The sequence below is a fragment of the Aulonocara stuartgranti genome, assembly GCF_965226115.1.
Source record: "Aulonocara stuartgranti genome assembly, chromosome: 17".
In the NCBI taxonomy this organism is placed as follows: Eukaryota; Metazoa; Chordata; class Actinopteri; order Cichliformes; family Cichlidae; genus Aulonocara; species Aulonocara stuartgranti.
The window spans coordinates 23,230,485-23,253,827 of NC_138953.1; the positions used below are offsets into that span (position 1 = coordinate 23,230,485).

At 38.7% G+C, this 23,343-nt stretch overlaps 1 protein-coding gene across 1 annotated transcript in view; it reads right to left on the minus strand.

Annotated features, from left to right (window-relative positions):
• Positions 1 to 300: 300 nt before the first annotated feature.
• Positions 301 to 23,343, minus strand: part of rassf3 (Ras association domain family member 3) — a 74,431-nt gene continuing 51,388 nt past the window's right edge. The window contains exons 3-7 of the mRNA XM_082510706.1: positions 9,668 to 9,775; positions 7,888 to 8,046; positions 7,556 to 7,643; positions 5,786 to 5,901; positions 301 to 5,006 (exon numbers count right to left, since the gene is read on the minus strand). Of these exons, the coding sequence (XP_082366832.1) occupies positions 4,857 to 5,006; positions 5,786 to 5,901; positions 7,556 to 7,643; positions 7,888 to 8,046; positions 9,668 to 9,775 (621 nt within the window). The 3' untranslated portion in view covers positions 301 to 4,856. The remainder of the gene's footprint in view (positions 5,007 to 5,785; positions 5,902 to 7,555; positions 7,644 to 7,887; positions 8,047 to 9,667; positions 9,776 to 23,343) is intronic.

The following is a 23,343-nucleotide window of genomic DNA, read 5'->3' on the forward strand; positions in this document are numbered from 1 at the left end:
AAGTGTGCCTTGAGGTTTGGCCCCCTGTGCAATTGAGTTTGACACCCCTGATCTAAAACATTTAAGTGTGACAAATACACACAAAAAACCCCAAAGAAATCAGGAAGTGGACAAATACTTGTCCACAGCCCTGAACAACATGGCTTATTTGTAAATAAAAAGTCTGAAGTGAGACCATTTGAAGAACAAGTAGGTACGCTCAGATAATTCAAAAGGAATGGGGTCACATTCTTAGTAAAACTGAGTAAAATAATGAGTAAACAACTGAAACAGAAGACAAAAATCACACAACCCTTTAAGTTTCTTTTATAATTTCACCTTTAATAGATGAAGCCCGCCTTGCCGTGAGGAAAGGCCACATTTGGTAACGATTGAAATCACCTACAAAAATAAACCCGCCTCAGCCTACGGAGAGAGAACACGATGAGACCTTCAGCCTCTCCTTCAGGTTTGCCCGCAGCTGTTGAACTGTACAAAGGCACAGAGATCGGGACATTTCAGACCGAGCTCCAACTGCAGCTCAGATCTGAAACCTTTACCCAGAAAACCCTTTAGATTTTTTTTTTTTTAACTCAAGTGTAGAACAACAGAGTTAGCGTTGTGTTTTCAAGCTCGTCATAAACCTGAAAAGGTGTATCGCTTCTCTATAGTGAGTCTGGGTGAACAACAACAACAACAAAAACAGCATCACTGGGAAAAATCAGGAAGAGCTTCAACAACACAGGTCTTTGGCATTTAACACAACAGTTTGTGGATGTTCAAACCTCAGACCCAAGCGCACAAATCTGAGAAGAGAAGCTTCAAAACTGCTCAGAAAATTAAGCTTGTGAACAAATTTAGTTTAGTTTGTTTGGGTTTTTTCGTTTGTCTTTAAAGAACAAGATTTAAAGATTTAAAACAATGAAGTAATACATATTCTTACATGTAAAGTTCGTGAATGTTTTCTGAGCTGTCATTTTACACTATATTATCCTATATAAATTTATATCCAGTTTGGGGACAAAAAAATACTAAAAGTGAAAATGTGAAGCTAGTTTCAAAGAAAAGCAAAGGGAAGGCTGAAAGCTCTTAAATACGCATGAAGCGTAAAAATATTAACATTCAACAGGCTTGATGATTTTGTGATGTTTTTATAAAGAATTAATCCAAATTAGCCTAACAATCAGAACAATAGTCAAATTTCAGCAACATCTAAAGAAATAAAACATATGCTAACAAGGAAAACAGGTTTAAATAGTGTAAAATGACAGAAAGTATAAGAATATTTCAATTAAGACTAAGGAGCCAATGGTTTGCACGCTATCAGACTCTAGGTATGTTTGAACAGCCTTAAAAACAACATCTCTGAATACATACAAGGTATTATATCTGATCTTCATACATGAACACTACTGGCCCAAAAAGCTTTCCATGACATAATTCCTCAGAAATCCTAATTTCTATCAGCAGCAGGTACACGGCATCTGAAAACTATTTTCCAGACGCTGTCCGACTGCTGTTTTATCTAAAATAACGCATGCTTTTAATGTTGAACAGCCCAGGATTGTTTACAGTAAGCAAAATATTTCACAGCCAACTCTGAGCGAAATCCTACGGAAGCTCACTGAGACCAAAACTTATTAAATGACCTCACAATCGTCGACTTCTGCCACACTATACTTTCATCAGTTAAAACAGAAAAAGAATAATAAGATTATAGTGTGTTAGATGTTAAGATAAAGTAGAGCATGTGATCACGGTACACAGGAGAAAAAATTAAATTTTAAAAACCCGTTTTCCCTGAATTCAAAGTTAAAGTGCCCCAAAAATTAAATTTCATGCAAATAGTCGGGGATGATGTGTTTTAACAGCTAAAGTTGTTTATGAGATACACAAAAAGCAACAACATGGCTTCAAGATTCAGTTACTGTTTCCATTCAGACTTTCGCATCACTTTCAACTATAAAGTATGGAAGCAAAAGAGGGCCAAAATAATTGTATTTTGTTTTCTGAATTTGTTAACCTTGAAAAAGTAAAACCACCAATAATTAAAATTATATACTCAAAGTTTTCAAATGACATACTAAAAATTAATTAATATTAATTAATTAATATTTAAAAAGACCTCCAAATTTTAATTTCTTGTATTTACATGTAACCATTAAGTTATTAAATGAGTTTTGTCTTTGGAAATTACATAAAAGTTGGGAATTTCTACAAGACACTGAAAAAGGAATTTAAAAAAAAATGCTGATATTCTGAGAAGGAAAGGGTCAGGGTGTTTCAACTTTTACCAAGAAATGCTCCAAATCAATAGATACTACATTTCCCATAATCCAACATTTTCTAACATATTCCAGTTGGCCGCCTTCTCTTTTAAACCTTGCGTGTTAAAGTTTATAATGCTGGACTTTTGCCCATGATAACCCAGAGATTATATATAAAATTAATTAATTTAAATTCTAAAGGCCCTTTTTTGCTTCCATAATATTAACCCAGTGTTTAATAATAGAAGAAACTGGGGTTAAAACCCCTTTAAATAAAACCTCTAAACTATATATACTGTATGTTTTTCCCTCTGGTGGGATGAGGCCCCTAATAGATGTTTTGCTCCAGGCAACAACACAAAAAAATATCTTTGGTTATAACAAAAATAAAAACAAAATAACTCTATAAGATAAATCAAGTTTGACACAGAAGCAAGAGAACAGTTGGCGTGTTTGACCACTAGATGGCGACAGTCTCCTACAGAAACGCCCTGCAGCACCTTCAGTTTGACATCATTTAGTACCTGCAGCTCAAACAGCAAACAGCATTTTGCAACATAAAGATAAAATGCAATGAACATTAATGTTTTGACTTGTTTGTCCAGATTATTGACTGTTTTCTTTAAAATTACCCCCCCCCCCCCCCAAAAAAAAATAAATAAAAAAATTCCACGCAAACAAGAAAAAGCCTCTTTGACTTTTAACTGATAGATTACATTGTCACAAAAAATATTGCATATATATATCACAGATTTTTAAGGCCTTTTCTTAAGAAAACCCTTTTCTCGTTGAGCCTTCTTTTGCACTCTGATGCATTTCTTTAGTTTTTCTGCCTTTAAACCCTCATGTTTACTACAGTCCTGCGTGCCTTGATTTGTGTCCCACTCTTATTTTATCCTTAAGAGAGGTTTATGAGGTCAAGGCTGCACATTTTAGTTCAAGATAAGTGTATCAAAAAGTTGCGTTTTAAATGAATGCCTGCTGACAGACGGGTTGAAACGCACACAATGCCGCTGTTTTTCCTCTCTGGTCTCAGCAGCTATCAGCACTCACAGACCTCCTTTTCTTGCACTCATTGATTCGAGGAGCTCACGTGATGCAAAAAGTGAACAAGCAGTTAATCAAAGTGACTTGCGGTTGGAGGAAACCCCCGTCACGGTCCTCAAGGCCACGGTCACATTGCTTGTATGACAGTCTTTCCCATGTATTAGCTCCTCGTGCCATTTATCTTCCCCTAGTTTTTGTCTTTCCTGCATCTAATGTTTCTTTTCTACTTCCTCTGAACCGCTCAGTCAACTTCCAGAAACCTGTCAAATCTCCACACTGACCACATGGTGGGGGGGGGGTCAAAGTTCAAGCAGTTTGCTTTAGTCTATTCAGCTCATGGTTCACGAAACTCTGCTGGTGGTGGAAAAAACACAAAGGCTTCAGATCCCACCAGTTCATCTTCACTCCACATGAAAAAACAAACAGCGTTTTTTTTTTAGTTTTTTACAAACTGCAACCAAAACTAAACTACTTCCTGTTAAGTTCCAGTTAAGACTCATCTTATCGTTCTTTTACTCTTCCTATTAAAAATCTCTCTAGAGTTCCTGCATCTGTTTTCCGTTACATCACCTTTCATTTCTCCTTTCTTTCATGCAAACAATCTCAGGCTGGCTTTTATGGAGTCCTAAATGTGCCAAAAAATATGAACAGATAATTAAATTCCATATAAATGGATAACGAATATAATAAGAATTTCTTCTCAGATTCATATATTTTGATTGGACATGTTTTTGGAACGGATAAATCCAGAAGAACTCCAATCCATTTTCATTCTTTGTAATTAGAGCTATTATTATTGGAATCAGTATTTACTTTTACAACTACTGTGAGTTAAAATAACTCCATTTTATGATAATAACTTTTTTTAAAATGGTCTGTCATGCTCTGATGTTTGGATTTTCTGTGTCCTGCTGAAGTCTGAAAAAACTATTCTCAGCATCTGTGTCAACAAGCAGATTGTTGCTCCGCCTCTACAATAAAACAAAAATAAGACTTTGTTTTAAAAAGAAAAACAAAAAGCAATAAAAAGCTTCACCCATATAAATTAAAAAAAAAAAAATGTACAGACCTTTAAAACACACAAGTTAAATAAAAATAATTCAACATATGGCCTTGAGTCTTTCACAAGTTCAAAGGATAAAAAGGTGAGGGAAACAAAAAGGATGAACTGCATAAATTATGTGACAGCAGGACAGAGTGAGAGAAGAAGAAGAAGAGAGGGATGGACGGCGAACAGGGAAGAGGATGAACGGATATGGCACAGTGAGTGAATCTTTGGTGTTTGCAGGCAGACGGAGCCGAGCGGGAAGCAGTTTGAAATCTTGAATCCAGCAACCAAAATTCTGTCTGTTCGTCTTTTTTATTTGCAGTCTCTTTTTTCTGTCCTCTTGTCATCCTTTATTATCCCTTCTTCCAGGTGCTGGATCCTCTCTCCCGATTCTGTGTTCACATCCCTCCCTCCATCAAAATGTACACCAGGAGATTAAAAATGAAAAACAAAACAAAACATCCCCTTCGTCCCTCTAGGGGGCAGTAGTCCTTTTTCAAGGAGGTTATATCCTCTTAAGAAGGCCCCCTGACCTCCAGCAGTGCCTCCTGCAGTCTCTGCCGGTAGGTTTCATAGCGACGAATTACTGCGTCCTTCTGCTCCTGTTCCTCCTTTTCAAGGATCCGCAGGAAGTTTTTCAGCTCAGGGATGGAGAAGGCATCCCACTGAGGAGAAAAGCAAGAAAACTTCGCTCAGTTCTGTTTTTTCCTTTTTAATTGATAAAGTATATGTCTATGGATGATGCTTGATAGTACAGTAGGAGTGGTTATTTCTCTTTTTATGCGTAGCATCCATCTTGGGATAACAACAATGGCACCTTTACTACTTTTTAAAAACACGTTTTTTAAAAAGTTTGTCGTAGAAGTTTCACTAGGAAAACAATTCTTTTTTTTTTTTAAATAGTCAGCTGCTAGGTTTGAATATAGAATGATAACAATAATGTACAATGATAACTTAAAGTAAAAGATTTAAAAGGAACGGGGAAAAAAGACTAGGATGGTGATTGCCAAACACTGTGGCCCCCTGTTGGGCTGTAAAGGTACTACAGAATTAATTTACAGTCACTTTCTTTGCCAGTTTTTGTCATTTTTGCTTAAAAATTGCGATTGAATATTTAAGTCATGGGGATATTAAAAAAAAAAAAAAAAGGTACTTGTTCATTTTCTGTCTTTTTAAAAAAAAAAATCATAAACTCATAGGTTTGTTAAGAGCAAATGCTGGGAGATACTTGAGATCAAACAGTTTATGGCAGGTCAGCCTCAATAAGTAAATCCTCAGAAGATCTAAATCAAATGAAAACACAAAAGAATTGTGCATTAGAGTTTAAAGTTTTGAAATGGGCCACAGCAGCGTCTCGTTTGGGAATGGCTGAACTCGGAGACGAAAGAGCACAGAGGCCAGGAAGATGTCAATAAAGCTGAAATGTGGTGATAATCAGTGTTACCATGACTTCTCCCGTCTGCTGTTCTTTCAGGACAAAGCTGAGCAGGTCTGGGTCGGGTCCCGCCACCAGGCGAAGAAACAACGGCTTCTCGGCATCCGCCAATTTGCATGTATAAACTGCAAAACACACACACACACACACACACAAACAGATTTAATTAGTCTGTACAGTATGCACGCTGCATGCAACCACAGGCAGCTGTTCCTCTGTGCACATATAAATGGATTTGGCAAAGGATGAAAGGATGGGAGCGCCATATTACCATGCGGTAGTTTACAGGAACAGACAGTGAGGGACAGATTCTGTTATTGCCAGCAATGTATTTACATCTGCAAAAGATGTAGAAGGTGCTAGAGGCTTGATTATTCTGACATTCACATATTTCCAAACCTCAATCTGAAAACTCATCGGTTTGTCTGCTGACAGCAACCGAGGACAAAAGCCGATTTTTCAGGGCTTACGGTGTAATTAGGATGTCAGGGTAGTGTGTATATTCGTTTACAGACCTCCTGCTTCATCAGTGTGTTCTCAGCCCAGTGACACTTTGTGATGTTCCTTCTGCAAGGTGCCCTTTAGCCCTCTGGCCCCAAAAGTATTGCTCATGTTTAACAAAGATGCAAAGTCCTTGTAAGGAGGTTGGAGAGTGCTGGGGGCATCGTTTCTTGGGTTAACAGCCAGAAGACTCTGGTTTCTACTCCTTTTGAGCACTTTGTGTTTTAGAACTACTTAGTTAGGGTTAGGAAAAGATTGCAGTTTGGGTTAAAACCCTCACTGGCATACCAGTAACCCTGCTCGTTAACAAAATCTCAAAGGAGTGACCAATCAGCATCACTTCTGCCTTAATGCATGCCACAGCACACACAACAAAGACCGGTTTTCTGACAAAGCAGTACTAACCGACAGCGATGAAAACAGTCTGACTCTGTGTGTCGCTTACAATTGCATCTTTTGTCTCTTCCTAACAAATTCTGCATATTTGTATGTTGACCATCATTTATTGGTTTAGAAGATTTACAATTTAAGGATTTCTAACTTTCAGAAGGGATTAAAATAAAAGCAAAGAGCTAAAGAAAAAACAGTGAGCAGAAGCAAAACAATTGAAGGAGATGTTTCTGCACCCTGTACATCCCTACAAGCTTTGGTTCAAATGATTCTCTTCTTTACATATCCAAGTTCTCCTCGACCACATCGTGAGTCGTCTCGTCTCAATTTGAAACAAAGTCGAAGATGTTTCTACATTTCCAGACCGCAGTTAAATCTCAGACACTTAACTTTTCTCCTGAAACACCAGACAAGTTCATTAAAAGTCCTCAAGTGTCTGCAGTCAGGCGTCTGTCTAGACTCTGTCTTTTATTAGCTATACGTCTCCAGTCATGAATGCAAACCAGAACAGGAGCGTTTAAAGAAGGGGGAGAAAACACACAAAAACACTCTAAATCTATAAAAATTTGAGTTGAAATGACTCACAAGCTTCAAACAAGCATCTGCAGGTTGTGTTTATAGTTTTAAATCAATGCATAAGGTTAATAAACTGTCTTCTCCTCACTGAAAGACATCGTGTGACACCCAACAGCCTGTAACAGCTGCTCATTCACAGCATGGATGTGCGCTGTATTTATATCTGCATGTGTGGGTATCCCTGGTGAGCTGTTATAGTAGGGAGAGCCTCTGGCATCCAACATGAGGGTGAGGCCCACACACACACACACACACCTCATACCGAGCGTGGCAATAGTGGCATGAAACCCCGTCTCTCACACCCAGTCTTACCCTGCTCCTCCCGCCGGTATCTCTTGTACAGGGCATATTTAGCCGGGTTGTCTGCAACTGTGAATTTGCTCAGCAAGCCGACGATCACCTGAAGACACGCGAGAAAGAAAAACACCCGTCAATATTACTTTGACAGCTCTTCTAGAAGATTTTTGTGTTGCTTTGTCGTTAATTTATTGCTTAAAAGGATAAAGAACATACAAAACTGAGTGAAATCAATGAACTTAGCCCTGTCTGTCTCTCGACTTCAACCGGTCTGTCATCAAATCTTAATTAACCTATTAAGCAGGCTGCAGTGTGTTCACATGTGTGTTTGCGTGTGTATTAACAACCTCTTTGACTGTGGTTTTAGAGCTGACATGAAGGGTGTTGGAGACTCCTTGGGGCAGATAGAAGGCCTCCCCAGCTCTTGTCTGACTTCCCTGCACCGTCATTGGCCTCCGCAAATCCATCTGGACCTTGATGAAACCCGTGTACACACCGCCCGCACCCTGACAGAGACAGAGTTAATGTTTTAATGTGGCCACTATGGTAGCTGCTACATGATCTCTCTAAGTGAGCCCAGTTCACCCAATAAGCCCAGTGTGACCTGCAGGACAGATGGCCCCAGATGGAGGAAGACTATCTTAATCTCATTACTCCATATGGGGCTGGGAGGAGTGTGTGTGAAGGTCACGAGTAGACAAAGAGGCCAAGAATGAAGAGAAGTAAAAAAACAAGTAGACGTCAAAGATGGAATGATAAAAAGACAAAAACGGGATGAACAAGAAAGACAAATCCTAAAGAATGAAGACGGAAATTGGACAGAAAAGGTGTGCTGAAACAGAAACATGCAGGCTTCTCATAGTGAAACTACCCATTCATCCACTCACTACTTAAAATATGCAGAGCAATCGGCTCTAAACTGTCCTGATGATCTATTAACTGCAAAAGTAACAAATATTCTCAGTTTTTTTAAAAATATAAATGAAAATAAACATTTAGACTTTTTTTTTTTTAAAGGATTGAATGTGAGCTCTGAAACCCATTTACAGACATTATTATAATGACTGTGGAACAAACTGACTGTGAAAGTTAAAGTTTCACGATGAGCATCTTGTGAATACACCCACTTTGAGTTATGACTCATTTCAGCATAAAATATTTTGGAAAGTATCATCATTATTTCCTTAATCAGTGAGTTTGTCTTTTTTCTCAGTTATAAAAAAGCAAAACAATGACAAGTAATTAACAATGGAGTGTTTAAAGGTAGCTCAAGTTCCCAACAGACTTTATTATCAACTGGAAAATTGCACAGATTAGCCTTAGACAACACTTTGTTTTAATCTTTATATAATGCTCTAGTAGTATGGCATTTGATCTCATTACATACATGCTGATTTGGGCATGAGTGACCAATATAAGCTGATATTATGTGTCTATGCAGCTTTTTTGTCCATTTATTGTCTTTATATTCTAAAAACTCATATATTCAAATGTATAAATGAATGTAAACTTTTTATTGGCCAGTTAAAATGTGATTTTTAGTGGACAGACTCAGTTATTATGTCTGGGCTCCCCTCTGAGTGTCAGACTAGAATCTACTGGCCTTTAGATGTGCCGTTTCCCATCTGTTAAGAGTGCGGTCAGCTTAACTCCTTGTCTGAAAATAGATGATTTTCCATGACTAAGGGAAAAAAACCTCAGGAAACATCCTCTGTAACCTGCCGCTCCTTCAAAAATGCTTGCATTCTTTCATGTGGTGCTTTAACGGCCAGAAAACCCCAGTTTCACCTGACATCTCTCATTTCTACTGAAATTCACTCTGAGTTGAAGTGGAGAGAGACAACTTCAGACACCTGTCACGCTGCCAATGAAAACACTGCGGGGCGAGAACAATAGCAGGAATAACATCACATCACTCTGATGCGAGCACTGAGGAATGCTGGGAGCAGGAGGGAGGCAGAAGTAACACAGCAACATTATAAACTTCAAAATCTGAGATTTAGAGCCTGCACAGCTCTGCAGGAGTCTGGAGCGTGGAACCATTAAGACAGCCCTGGTTGATGGGTTTTGTTTTTTAAAAAGGTGTGTTTGCGTGAGTGTGTGTGCGTGTGTGCATATTATACTCACCAGCGTCATTTTAAGGTGGTCTTTGGTTAGCAAGTTGTACTGCTCGATTCTCTGCCAGATTTCCTCTTTGCTGAACTCTGTCCGCAACTCTCTCTCCTTCTCCACATCCTTAGAAGAAAAGGGACAAAGAAGGAAAGGAAACGCGACATGATAAGTCACAAACCAGCCAGGACTATTAAAACAATACATCCTCTGTTTAGACAACAGCAGTGGGACACAAAAACGAGGGAGGGAATAATTCTTTCTAATCCAAATCAAGAACCAGCGTTTTATTTTCTGATTTTACAGGATGATACACGGCAATACTACAAAGCTGTGCACATTACTCTGACATAATGTACTGTATCTCTTGTTGGTTTCAAGTGGGTGAGACAACTTTAAAACCAAAAAGATCTCTTTATAAACAAGCCTTAAAACAGATAACCAGAGCTCCAAGGTGCTCAGGGTGAGTGTAGAGCTGCCAAGAAGAAGCTCTGCTTCTGCACAATCCTCGTTTCTGTTTAAGTTCATTAAGGAAAGCAACGAGCACCCCGACAGCTCGAAATGTGTAGAGTTTCATATTTTTCTCATCATGCAAAAAAATTAAAAAAAAAAAAGGATTCGAACAAATAAGTCATGCTAACATAAATCAAATCAAGCATTTTTTTAACCTCTATCATCTGATTTTTATACTATGCTTATTAAATTTTGATGATATAATCTGGTTATCCGGTGTTCCCAGGCAGAAAATGGATGGATAAATGAATAAATAAAGCTATTTAATAGTATTAAACCCAATCATATTTAGCCCAGTTTTATACGTGCAACAAGCCAGCTTTTTTTTTTTATTACATATCAGCTTGAGAAGAGTAAACTTGTTAAGATCATGTTTGTTGATATAAGTGCTCTGCAACAGACAAAATGTAATCCCCACTTATATTTGTCATGAATATATTTTGTCAAAATATACCTTCCTGTGAATATAAACAGGAACAGGTGTCAAGCGTCTGCTTTTTTATTTATTTTTAAACTAACAGCTCTGACTGGAGGGCGAGTACATGACAAAAACACCTTTTTACATCAGTGTAGGTCTCATGATAAGCGACTGACTCCTAATTTTAGACTAAAACATCCTGGAGGAAAGAGCTAACACTTCATGAGAATTGCATTTGAAAATATAACAAAACAGCACAAAAAAAAAAAGAGAAAAAAAAGTGTTTTTAAGGAGAGAGACGTCTCGTCTGACTGACCGGAGGCCACGTGGACTTGAAGAGCATGCATAACCGATTCAAACAGCCTGTGATGTGTGTGGCATGTATGTTTGACAAGTCAGCCACACAACAGACCTCACTGTGAGAGTCGCAGATCACACATCAGCACTGTGGTTTTATAAATAACCCTAGAAGATAGGGGGAGGCCAGAGGGTGGGGAAGGTCCAAACTTAGGTCAGCTGATAGGAAATGTTCACAATAAAGACAAAAAGAACCAATATGAGAACACAAACATACACATCCAAACCCTTTTAATGAATCCTAAATGAGAATGCATTATATGTAACTGCAGGCTACGTGCGTAAAACTGTAATTCAGGTCACATGAAACAAATACGTTACATAATGGGTTGTAAAGTCAGGGATGTTGACCTCAGAGCCAAATAAAATGGTTTCTAGAAGCCTCTGAAGACACATGGCCGCTTTTCAGAGGTAAGAAAGTGATTCATATGTAGCTCAAATAACAGCTGTTACCCACTTTAAACCTGAATACTGATGTTTTGGAGTTATAAATGACCACGAGGAAGGTTTAAATGTTTCCTTAAACCTTTCAGGAAAGCCTCCATGTGTTACAATTGGGGCTCAGGGGAAGTACCCAAGCAACAACTTACATATAAGGGCTATAGACTGCAGTTCCTCTAGTTGCCACTTTAGGATAACTCTAAAGTGAATCAATATCCAAAGACTCCCATCTTAAAATGGCAAAAATATTTTAACATGTAAAACAAAAATCATCTTATCCTCTAAGAGCAGCATCCTCCTTTATAAGAACTATAAGGGGGTAAATCCTATGGATGTTCTGCCTGGCCTTTGTGGTCTAACCGCTTTGACTTATCGAAAGCTCACTGCAGCTCATCTAAACTCTTTAAAAAGCCAAACATTGTCTTCCTATAATAAAACCAATTAATTGTGTGGCCGAGAACTTGACATCTTCAAATTTTAATGTCAAAAAATTATCAGCAGATTATAGAACAACGGAGTAAATAATCAGCTCCTCTCCACAGATGTTGTTTTTTTACTCCAAGTCACATAATTTTTTAAAGCTACAACTTTAAGTCTCAAAGCAGTGGATTCCAGATGTTCAAAGCAGAATTTAAACCTGATTTCTATTATTTTCTGTTTATATATGAGAGTGCCAGTGCAGATGCTCTAGACAGACTTTAATTCCCCAGCAGTCTGAGCTTACATGGGCATAGTGCAGCTCTCCGCAGCATCTATTAAAAACCACATACACACACACACACGCACACACACACGCACGCACGCACAGCAGAATCTAGGCAGGCTTTGAAGGCACATACACCCTTATATGGATAACACACGCACACAGTGCTCAAAGTAAAGACAAGGTGCCAATACAGCATGTGCAAACACTGAGGTTTATGGCTCTGAGAAAAAACAGCAACGCCAGTTTAGGTCCGCGCTAAAGTGCTTTATGTTTAAGGATAACACTAATCTGACAGATTTACTTCTCTGCAGCTACATTTACTTTACTCTTCTAATGCATGCTTACCTGATTACAAAAGAAAATATGGGGATCTTTTCAGGGGGAACTTGGCGGTCACTGCCTGAAATTATGAATCCCGTGCATTTATTGATGGTTTATGAGTTGAAGTAGGTCACTAAATGGATTAAAAGAAAATTTAGCTTGTTTTTTAGCTTCATTTGTTTGAGTTCTCAAAAGTAAGAAATTACTGTTTTACCTTTTGAGGGTTTCTGGGGTTTCAAGTTGTTGCATAAAAATAAGCAATTTGAAATCACTGCAAACAACAAAACAAGATAATAAAAATGATCATGCATGCATGTTTACTGAGCTATTATTCAGCCTCTATAGTGACACCTAAGTATGTACAGTTTTAGCACTGTGGTACTGCTATAATCCTTCATTAATTAGTACACTATGATCAACACAATCCTTAATAATAATAATTAGTTTTTATTCTTAAATCTGTGACACATAAAATAAACCTTTATTTATTTATTTTTATTTCTTTGCCCAACCTGATCTTTCAATTTGGTATTTTTGCTGAAAGCTCCAAATACTCAGTTTTCCACCTCAGTCAACAACTCCTTTTGTGCTGTGAGAGACTTGACAAAACCTGTTTTAGGTTTTGTCAAGAAAGCCTGGTTATGTTGAACTTTACAGTACACGCCTCTGAAGTCACCTCCTGACACCCTGTTGATCGTAATCTGTCTGTGTAATAAGTCCAGACACTGACTCATTGGGATTAAAGCAGATCTGATCAGTCACACAGGCACAGAAACAAAGTCACAACAGTTCGAGTCCCTGTTTCACAGATGCTTTCATCTACTTGGTAATACCTGTGTCTACCTGAGTGTCGTGACGTTGATTTTGACCTGCTGGGGTTTTTCCACCATCGGTCTCACCTTTAAGTGGTTGCTAGGTTAGACGAGTCAAAGCTTATTAGCAGGAAGTGACAGATAAGCAGATTATGTGCCATCTCAATGTGCACACGGAGAGGATAAAAATGAAAGAGAAGGTAAGATGTGAGTGGGGATATGATAAGAAATACTCCCTCAAGGGGAATCCTTCCTTCCATGACTCTGCAGAGTTTGTGTTCGTTTGTGGGAGATCGTGTAGGTCAGTAGATAACCCTGCTGATCTACATCAGCTGTCCTTACCTCATCTTAAATAGTCAATTCAATGCTTCCACACACCTTCCCTCTAATGTGTTTCCCGATAAAAGTCCTAATTAACCAGTTTAAGCAGAGAAACAGCAGGATTAAAGTGACATTAGTACGAAGCAGGCGTGTGTGTGAATGTGGGCGTGTCAGCTTCTCCACTTTGAGCAGGGTAGACGGGGTTAAAGGTAACTGGGAGGGAGACGGTGACCACAATCCAAACAAACAGGACAAGCAGAGCACAGCGGAGCTGCAACACAATGAGGTCATGGTCCAATTTAAGCGTGCAGCGAACACTCCCACCAAAGCTGGAAGAGCAACGCTGCACTGAAGGGACAGAGGAGAACAGAAAGAAGGTTTTTAAAAAGAGGTCTGCCATGACATTATTAATCACAATGAGTCAAAGAAGGACAAAAAGGCCTTTAAACATCAGGCTCCACCTTTATCACTTCACTGAAGTCTACAGTTGGTATGTGTGGGAAGTGATTTCAGTGTTTTCTAGGGAAGTCTTGATTCTGCGTCAATTCAGAAGACAGAAGTTTTAAAGAAGTGCTGAACTGCTTCTTTAGAAGTATTGATTTGCACTAAAAGCTGAATATTTTCCAGCTTTGTGGCCAAATTTGTTGGAATTTTTTTCAGACGAGTGAATCCTAAAGTCCAAGATCCTGCATTACTTGTTTAAACAGACAGGGCACCAATATATATTATTAAGTTTGTATATCAACATGATATGTCTTATTAATACTGTGAGTATGCAAGACAGTGTATTCTGTCCACAGGTTGAAAAAGACAAAAGCTATATAGAAACATGCTGCTAATGGAGCATAAATGAGGTTTGAGTGGTGGAAGGTGATAAAGGCAATAATATGCTCAGTTAAACCACCGAAAAGTTGTGGTTCTTTTAAGTTTATTGTATCAAGACAGGTGACGTATTTCATTCACGACAGGCTATTAAAATGCTTTCCAAGTACAAAGTGGCAGTATTTATATTTGAAGAATAATCAGTGCATCAGACCAAGTGTAAAAACAGAACTGAGTCAGCAGGGAAAAGGAAGAGAAAGGCTGTATAAAAGTGAGGAGACAGAAAACGAAGCGCGAACAGAGGAAACCCTCAAAGGGGAGAGTCATATCAGGCTTTATGTTGAAGTAATCTGAAGGAAAACTGGTCTTTTGTTTTCTCTGGATCTTATCGCGCACACACCATTTGTCTCTGTTTAGCACCGTCACGCTCGTCTGCATCGCCTGTCTGTAAACACATGACATCACTGTGTGCATGTGTAGATAAAACACGCTTAGCTCAGACTAACACTGTGCACTTGTGTGTTAAAGGTGCTACAGGCAGACTAAACACAGTCATTCACCTAAACTGAACCTATATTTTAAAGGACAACAAAGACACTTCGAGTACAGCTGGGTAGTTTTCTGCCCTTGTCTTTGACTCAGATCTGTATGTTTGGGATAATTAAAGGCAAGTCCGTTTAGCAAAACATTGACAGGAGTTAACACCGGGACACTCCTCTATAGGTGCAATATATTACATCGTTCTCTCAACTCTATCCCTCCTTTATCTTCAGTGGTGCTGGCGCTTTCATGGAAAGCTCTTGACTTTTTCCAGATTCTAGAAGATTCTCCAGTATCTGTGGTCTAGTTTTAATGTCACCTGTGTTTTCCTAAACAAATTCTTAAAACTTAAATGAAAAAAAAAAAAGCAATAAATGTTCATTACAAGCTTTTAAAGTCTGATGGGACATCTTTAAAGATTTCATTATCATCTGAAAATCATCATGAGACTAAAGAAAGCGCCAAGCGTCACTCTGGAGAAGCTTAATCATAGATTGTTTGAAATTCGGTTTTATGTTATAAAAATGAACAACGAGCCTTCATTTCTTACTGTAAACGGTGTATTTTAAAATTAATTCTGCCTGCTTCGAGGCCAGCTTCACATTTCTGTACTGACTCGATGACTACAAATCATGTTAGTTTCCCACTAAACTGAAATAATTAACCAAAAGTCCACACGGTGAACACGTTTATATCAACTATACTTGGCAATAACTTTGCACACACAAAAAGAAAGAGAAACTAGCAGCAACTACTGAAATTTATTCCCAATCTCTCTTTTAAAGCTGAGGCTACTTTCTACTAGGATAACAAAACAAAACAAAGCACCTTTTATTAATTTCCCCCCTCCACAGCCTCCCTCTCTGTTACTTCCTGCCGATCCATGGGGGGAAGTCGAGCCCAGCCACACCTTTCCTCTCAGCATTCCTACAGTAATGCACGTGCACATGCATGTGCAACATCACTTAAATGTCCCACAGACGTCCTCATACTGTTCTTCTGTAACAGACAGGTCGTACGCACACGTTCCAGAGTTACTCGTGCATCTATACATGTTGAGGTATTTTTCTTTTCTTTATTTCTGTCATGTCTATGTAATATTACATTGTCAGATACTTATATTAAACATGACCAAAGCTTCAAGGTCAGACGTATGCAGAAGTAATCCCAGTAAGGGTTGGGGAGATTCAGACTGCTCTAAACAGTTTTTTTCTACTCTTGTTTTTATATGATGTCATAGAGTGAGGGGATATCCCCGCCTACCTGCTGTTCAAATCATCCGTTTAAGAGCTGAGATGATGAAGATTTGAGAAGCTGCATCAAGGCTACGTATAAGACAAATAAGGATTACTTTGAACACTGAAACTTGCAAAGCTGCTCCAGCAGAGTAGCTGTAAACCACAATTATCCATTTTCTATAACCACTAGCTATCATTCATTCACACTTTGGATGATTTCCAGAGCCTCGAGGCTGACAAAGCTGCTAGATGCAGTCTCTGAGCTGTTATTTTAAGCTTTGTTAACTCTTCAAAAAAAAGAGTGAAAATATCCAGTGTTACTCCTCAACACAGCCCAAAGCTAAGATATTATGTACATGATTTATAAAGGGGAGGGGGAGAAGCTGCAAATAACACAGCTACCCCCAGCAAACTTTAGCAATTTCAGCTTAAATAAACAAAAACAAAAGAAACAAAACTGAAAAAATAAAGTTACTTTAAAAATGCTTGCCAGGTGATTAAACGTGTATCACTTTGACTCTCAAACTAACCTGAGCAACATTAGCTTTTTGTTGTTCTTCTGATATCATTAAAGATATTATTGCCTTTTTCTTGAAGATTCAAACGTGCTCAAAAATAATCTGCATTAAAATGAATGTAAAGATAATTACAAAACCTCATCAAAAGAGAGGAGAGTCAGAATATCATTAAATACAATCCAAACACTTATTTATAGACCAAAATCAAGTTGATAATAAGTAAAATATTCAGCTTTAACCTCAAATATAAAGTTTAAAAACAGGCAAAATATGAAATAAGTCAGAAAGAAGAGAAAATGATGTTATTGTCTGCATGCCAAGAGGTAAAAACCTGCAGACTAAATCAGCAGGACCACACAGAGACATCACTTCAGCACAATGATGTGAACCAAACTGGACCGCTGACAATGCGTTCTGAGTGCGGTCAGGGAAGTACACCATGAAAACATGTTCAGGACACACAGTTAAGCCTCAGCTCAATCAGCAGCCTGTGAGGAGACCACCAGGCCACCCAGAGATGGGAGAGCGCTCTGCTCCCAACACCGACAAAGACGTGCAGAAGATGGAGGAGGAACAGGGTTAGAAGAAAAAGCAGGGAGTGAGGAAAAGAAAAAGTAGAGAAAAAAATGAAATAAATCAAAACCGTTTCTGTCGTTAGCAGCTGTCATATTCTGACGCCACGTTTAATAAAGCCGAATCGCTTTTCTTCTCAGGCTCCGCTAACACTCAGGCTGTTGACACAGTTGCGTTGGAGATTAATACAACATTGAAAGCATGACGCCGCTGCTGTCTAACCGTTTGGGTCATCAGCCCAAACTGCTAAGTGCCTGCTGAGAAATGTTCTCATTAGCCTGAAAATGGCTTTCATTAACACAGCTACATACAGGGGAAAACTGCTGGGGAAAGACTCACACAAGCAATCGTGTCTATAACAAACCCTCGATCGATACAAATTAAGACTGATGTTGGAATAATGCATTATAATTTGGTCTATTCTGGTCTTGCCACACATGACAGCACAAATAAAATATATTTTTAGGAACTTATTATTCTTGATTTTAAGACCGTAACGATTCCCAGGAACACTGGCTGAAGTCGAGGCTTTGCACAAGAAGAATTGAGCAACAGACCCAAAGAGGTGTGTTCATGTGTGTGTGTTGGGGGGAGGGAGTGAGTAAGCATGTGTGGGCTGAGATTTTGAAACTTCATAGTTCTGACCTTGGAGGAAGGCAGTGAAACAAACGAGGTGTGTTCGAGCCAAAGATAATGGAGAGATCCCCTCGAGACTTTTATTCCACTGAAAACAAACTGCAGATTACTTTCAATATCATTTTCAGTTATTATTGATGACTGAATAAATCATTTATCGCCTGACCCATGAACCTGATCAATATGGAGGGTTTTTTTGTCCTTTTTTCACTGATTTGTTAAAATGTACTTCTGATTACTGATTATTTTATTATTTTTTTGTCATCTATTGGCCAAGACATTCACTGAAATGCCCAATCTGACAGAACTTTGTGAAATAGTCATCTATTGATTAGTACGTCTGGACACTTTTCATGTTTTAGGACATAAAAAAAAAAAAAAAAAAAAAAAAAAAAAAGCAAAATGGGAAAAAAAACAAAACAAAACAAACACCCCCCCCCCCCCCAAAAAAAAAAACATCCACATTTGGAAGCTGAAGGGTTGGCAGTGGTGTGAATGGTCTCACTGCTACAGTTTTTTTAGTGGAGTTTTTAACTGTAAATTAATTGGGTAGGTTTAGGTGATAAAAAAACAACAAATTATTTTTTCAAAAATGTTCAAATGCAATGGTTATCACCTTTTTCATAGGGTTCCAGGGGACTTGTACTCCTACGCTGTGGGTTAAACCTGATGTGCACCATCGCATCGACATCAACAGCCCAACCACAAATGTCCCATAAATGTAAACTTGCGTCCTACACTGCAGTGCTAGAAATGAAGCATAAGGGTTGGATCCATGCTGCAGTTACAAAATATGCTGCCTGTGTAAATAAATTAGTTTCAAAGTCACGCTGATTACAACGAAAAACAACAACCAGAGGACAATTTGTGATGTTGAACACAAACGGAGCGCTTTTTCAGGGCTCTCTCACATTTTCCCAGGGTTGGAAAGACCTTAATAGCTGATAGTTTTGGTTAAACTAATATAATCTCCTGTCACATTGCTTATCCTTGATTTGAATCAACAGTTACAGTTAAAAACCCAGACACCAATAAGACTTAAAAGTTTAAAGTTTATTGAGGAGCTGGAAGACTACAGGAACCCCAAACCAGTTTTCCAGAGTCCTACATCGCCAACTCTCATGCAAAAGAAACAAACAAAACAAACAAACCAGCCTCATTAAATCCTCTAATGAGATGTTACAACCTCTCTGAGAGCCACAGTCATAATTTAGACAAACACGGCCAAAGAAAGCAAAAGCAAACGAACACAACGCTGGCAATGAAGGTTTGTGGAACAAGGTTCGCTGCTGGCAAACCCCCCACAGCAGCCTCAGTCGAGTCACACATGAAGCAACAGGACAGCGAGTCAGTCATATCTGAAAACATGAACACTAAATCAGCCTCAGGCAGTCTAACACTCCTCCTCCAGGAAAGTTATATTGAGCCCCTGTTGGGTGTGTAAGCACACATGTTTATGACTTTCTGAAGATACTGTAGGCGTCAGTCTAATTTATACGCCCACCACGAGCACCATGTGACCAGGTACATTCCCATCACCACAACTGTGGTTAGCTTTGTGTTGTACTGTTGATAAGATGGATTAAAGTGAAAATGAAGCATGTTAAATAAAGATCCAGCAGCCTTTTCAGTAATGCTGTGCTGAATAAACAGTGAGATTTTTAAGCAGTGACACAAGCCAGAGTGTAGGTTCGCTGGATTCAATTTTAGTGCTGCAAGTGTGCTGGAGACCACCATAAATACAGGAATATAAACAGAGTTGGTGGGGAACAGGGAAAGCATGCTACAACCTGATCATGTTGGACACAGTGTTGGGACGATGCTATTGTTTTAGTTGTTTTTATTTTCTTATGGTATTATTCCTTCTCTTTTATATTTTATTCCATCATTGTTGTGCATTTTACTTATTTTAGTTGCATTTTCGTTTGTAAAGCACTTTGTGCAGCATGAGCTGTTAGAAATGTGCCGTATAAATAAACCTGACCTTGACTTTGATTAAAATGGCACAAAAGTCAAATGTGACGCTAACTAGCAGATATTAAGCCAATCAAACATGCGAGTTGTGGTGAAATTAGATTAGAGACAGAAACGAGGCAAGTCTTCGATGGAGCTACTTCAGATAATAAACAATAACAAGGTCCAGGGCAGACTCCACCAGATAACACTAACAGCTAAGCTCATATGAGAACAAGGAGTAGTTGAGTAGTTGAATAGTTGCCAGTGAAAGGGTAAAAGTATACAGTCTTGTAAACAATGGTTAAAAACAGGCTAATAAAGCTAGCAAAACATTAAAAATAAAACCCCCACTGAAATCCTTAGTGCTTAAGGCTAAACTATATCCATAATGGCTGTGCATATATTATATATTTATTTTATTTATTTATTTATTTATTTAAATACCAGCACACAGTGACTCACCTGGTTACACAAAGACTTCCAATAGTATAGAAATCGATAGGAAAATGTCATTCACCTTCGCTTCACTGTGACCCTACTAAACATTTTATGATGATGTCCAATGGCTCATTGGCAGACATGTCAACCACAAGTCGTTCAAGCTCACCTCTCCCTGGTCACATCCAACACTCAGCTTGGGTCTTCAACTGTAAAACATCCTAAGCCAATAGGTGCCATGGCAGAGGCTACATCCATCTTTAACGCTTCAAAAGGTTTGATTTGATTTCCAACGAATAGCTGAGTTTTGGACAATTTTGGCACCACTACAACTTTGCTGAAAATTGGTTCAAACCTAACAATCCAAACCTGCGAACAGTTTAGAAAAGTTTAGGAAATCACAGCGATTTGCTGCCCTGACACTGACCTGATCATTCAAGTCTGGCCATGTTATACGAGCGTCCAACAAAAGTGCATATCTGAAGGAAAATAAGGAAAAGCATATCACTATAATTCCAGTTTAAACCAGTTACACAACCTAGGTCAGGAGCTTGTTGCAATCATATCATTTACTCATAGTCATAGTCATTAAACTGATTCATAGTTTGTTTTATTATAACAGTCTTAAATTACATAAAGTAGTGCTAACAATTGTTGTGGCAATACAATGGAAACAATGAGCTGGGTCTGGATGGGCATTATAGTGAAAGCAAACAATACCTGTGAGATATGCAACTCCAAGTGGATGTTATGATGAAGAGTGTAATGTTGCCCTATAGTTAGACCAGCCCTACACCAATTACACTATGGTGGAAAATCCTTTTTAAGAGTCTGAATAACTCTCCACCTCCATACAAGCGTACACCAACGTTAAATCAGCTAGAACACAGGTTCGGTTATAATCAGCAAAAACCCAAATGTTGAAACCACACACACCAAGATAATGATCACCAGACCATTTAAAAAAAAACAAAAAAACAAAAAAAAAAAAAAAACACAGACCGTGGAGGTTTTCAGTGTGACAGATCCAAGATTACTCTATTTCAAATGACACACAGGATGAAGGGTTACTTCACACACAAGTCTGTGAGTCTTCATACTGTCATCAGGGCTAAACCTAACGTTATGCATGTTATGGAGCGATGAGTGGGGCATATGGAAATTTACTGACAGACACACCAATAACACGTCTTTTTTAATGAACGGATTACTTAGGTGAGGTAGCTCGTCTGCCAAGGATCAGTGATGAAGTAGTACAGCGTTAATTTACTTCAATACTTTAACGGCAGCAAGAGGAGAACTTGTTTTTCTATTGTACCAAGGGCAGCAGATGCAGATGCCGCAGGTCTGTTGTTTTGGAAAAAGAAATGAAAATAAGGACAGTTGTGCATGAATGTCTTGCATTTCACTCTGATGATAACGAGCAAATTACAGAGAATCAAGACACCGTATGCAAACAATGTTACAGTGCAGCATAATAAATAGAAACCCAGACTTTTACATGGAATTCAAAATTCAATATGCTTTATACTATGAAGTAAACACCCTACAATAATACAGAGAAAACCCTTTCAGATGGCCCTCTATGACCAAGCACTTGGTGACAGTGGGAAGGAAAAACTGCCTTTTAACAGCATCAGGCTCAGGGAGGTTCAGCCATTTGCTGCAACAGGTTGGGGGTGAGTTTCAGTTGTACAACACAACATGTTCGTATTAGGAAGTACAGCTAGTTGTAAACCACTCTAAGCTTCAGCTGTCTCAATATCTAAAATGTCTCTGAGGCAGCCATGATTCATAATCATTTTTATGTTGCACAAAATGTTTCTGATGGCCTTATGGGTTCAATTGCCAGTTTCTTATCACACACTGAATAAAAACAACAAGTTCACCTTATACATTATGGTCATTATTAGGGAGAGTTGGTCAGGTAGGTTCACTGGCTAAAAAGTCGAGCATGATGTTGGTCTGAAAGGGACATCTTTGTGTAATTACTCTCCTTTGTGCAGGGGACTGTTTCCATGCTGTGCAGAGCTTGGCTCAAAGAGAAATTCAATAAAATCCAATACAAAAAAAGATTTCTTGCCTTTAGCAACTTCAAAGCTTTATACACAACACTTGATCTGAAATCACAACCAACTAAAATGCTGCCTTTATTTCTGTTATATAAGAAACAACACTGCTCACTCATCCTGTCCTTATTCATTACCCGCCTTTCCAAAAGCAGCTTCTTCTTACCAAAACTGTAACCGTTAATTTACCACAACATGTGCAAACAATAAAAAATAAATAAATCCTTGTCGACAAGAGAACCTTCAAAACCTGCAAGAGAAGGCCATCTTCATCACATCAGCACACATTCTCTGAAGACCTGATACAATTTATCATTACTTGAGTCTCACTTTCTCCTTCTGCACATCAAAGAGGGCTCCAGACCACCTCAAAGTGTGCTGTGGTTTGCTGATAATGGTGCCCCGGAGATCGCAGCCGGCGTAACTACTCCCAGATGAGCTTGTGTGACTGAGGGGTGCTATCTGAGACGGTGGTAACAGCAGGGACCAGCCGACGCATGCTTCATTACTGGTCATATAAACACAGAGCAGACAGGGCACGAAAGCCCACTGCTCACTTTCTCACAAACAAGTATAAATAACGACATATTGTCCTGTTGCTTTTGCATCGTGTTACATTGATTGTACACTTTGGGATCAGGTTTAAGTTCAGGGGGAAGCGCTCGCATACCAATCCCCTGAGTTAAGAAATGCTTTTGAAAAAAAAATAAAAAATACACCTTTACATTGTAAGATCCACGTTCCATCTGGTGCCCTTTGACCCTGTAATGTGATGCTACAGGTGGCCAGTCTCTTCGCAGAGAGGTATGATAAATTAGTGGTGGCGGTGATAGTTTGTGATCCTCTTGACCACCTGTTCGGTGAGTTTGGATGATAGCCGTGCAGCAACGTGTCTGTTTCAGGCAGCTGGTTGTGTGATTCATCATTAGCCATGAGCAGGCTCACAAGTAAAGAGCAGGGTGAAAGAGTTATTGTGCAGCTGCAGCAGCTAATGATTATTTTTGTATTGAAAAAA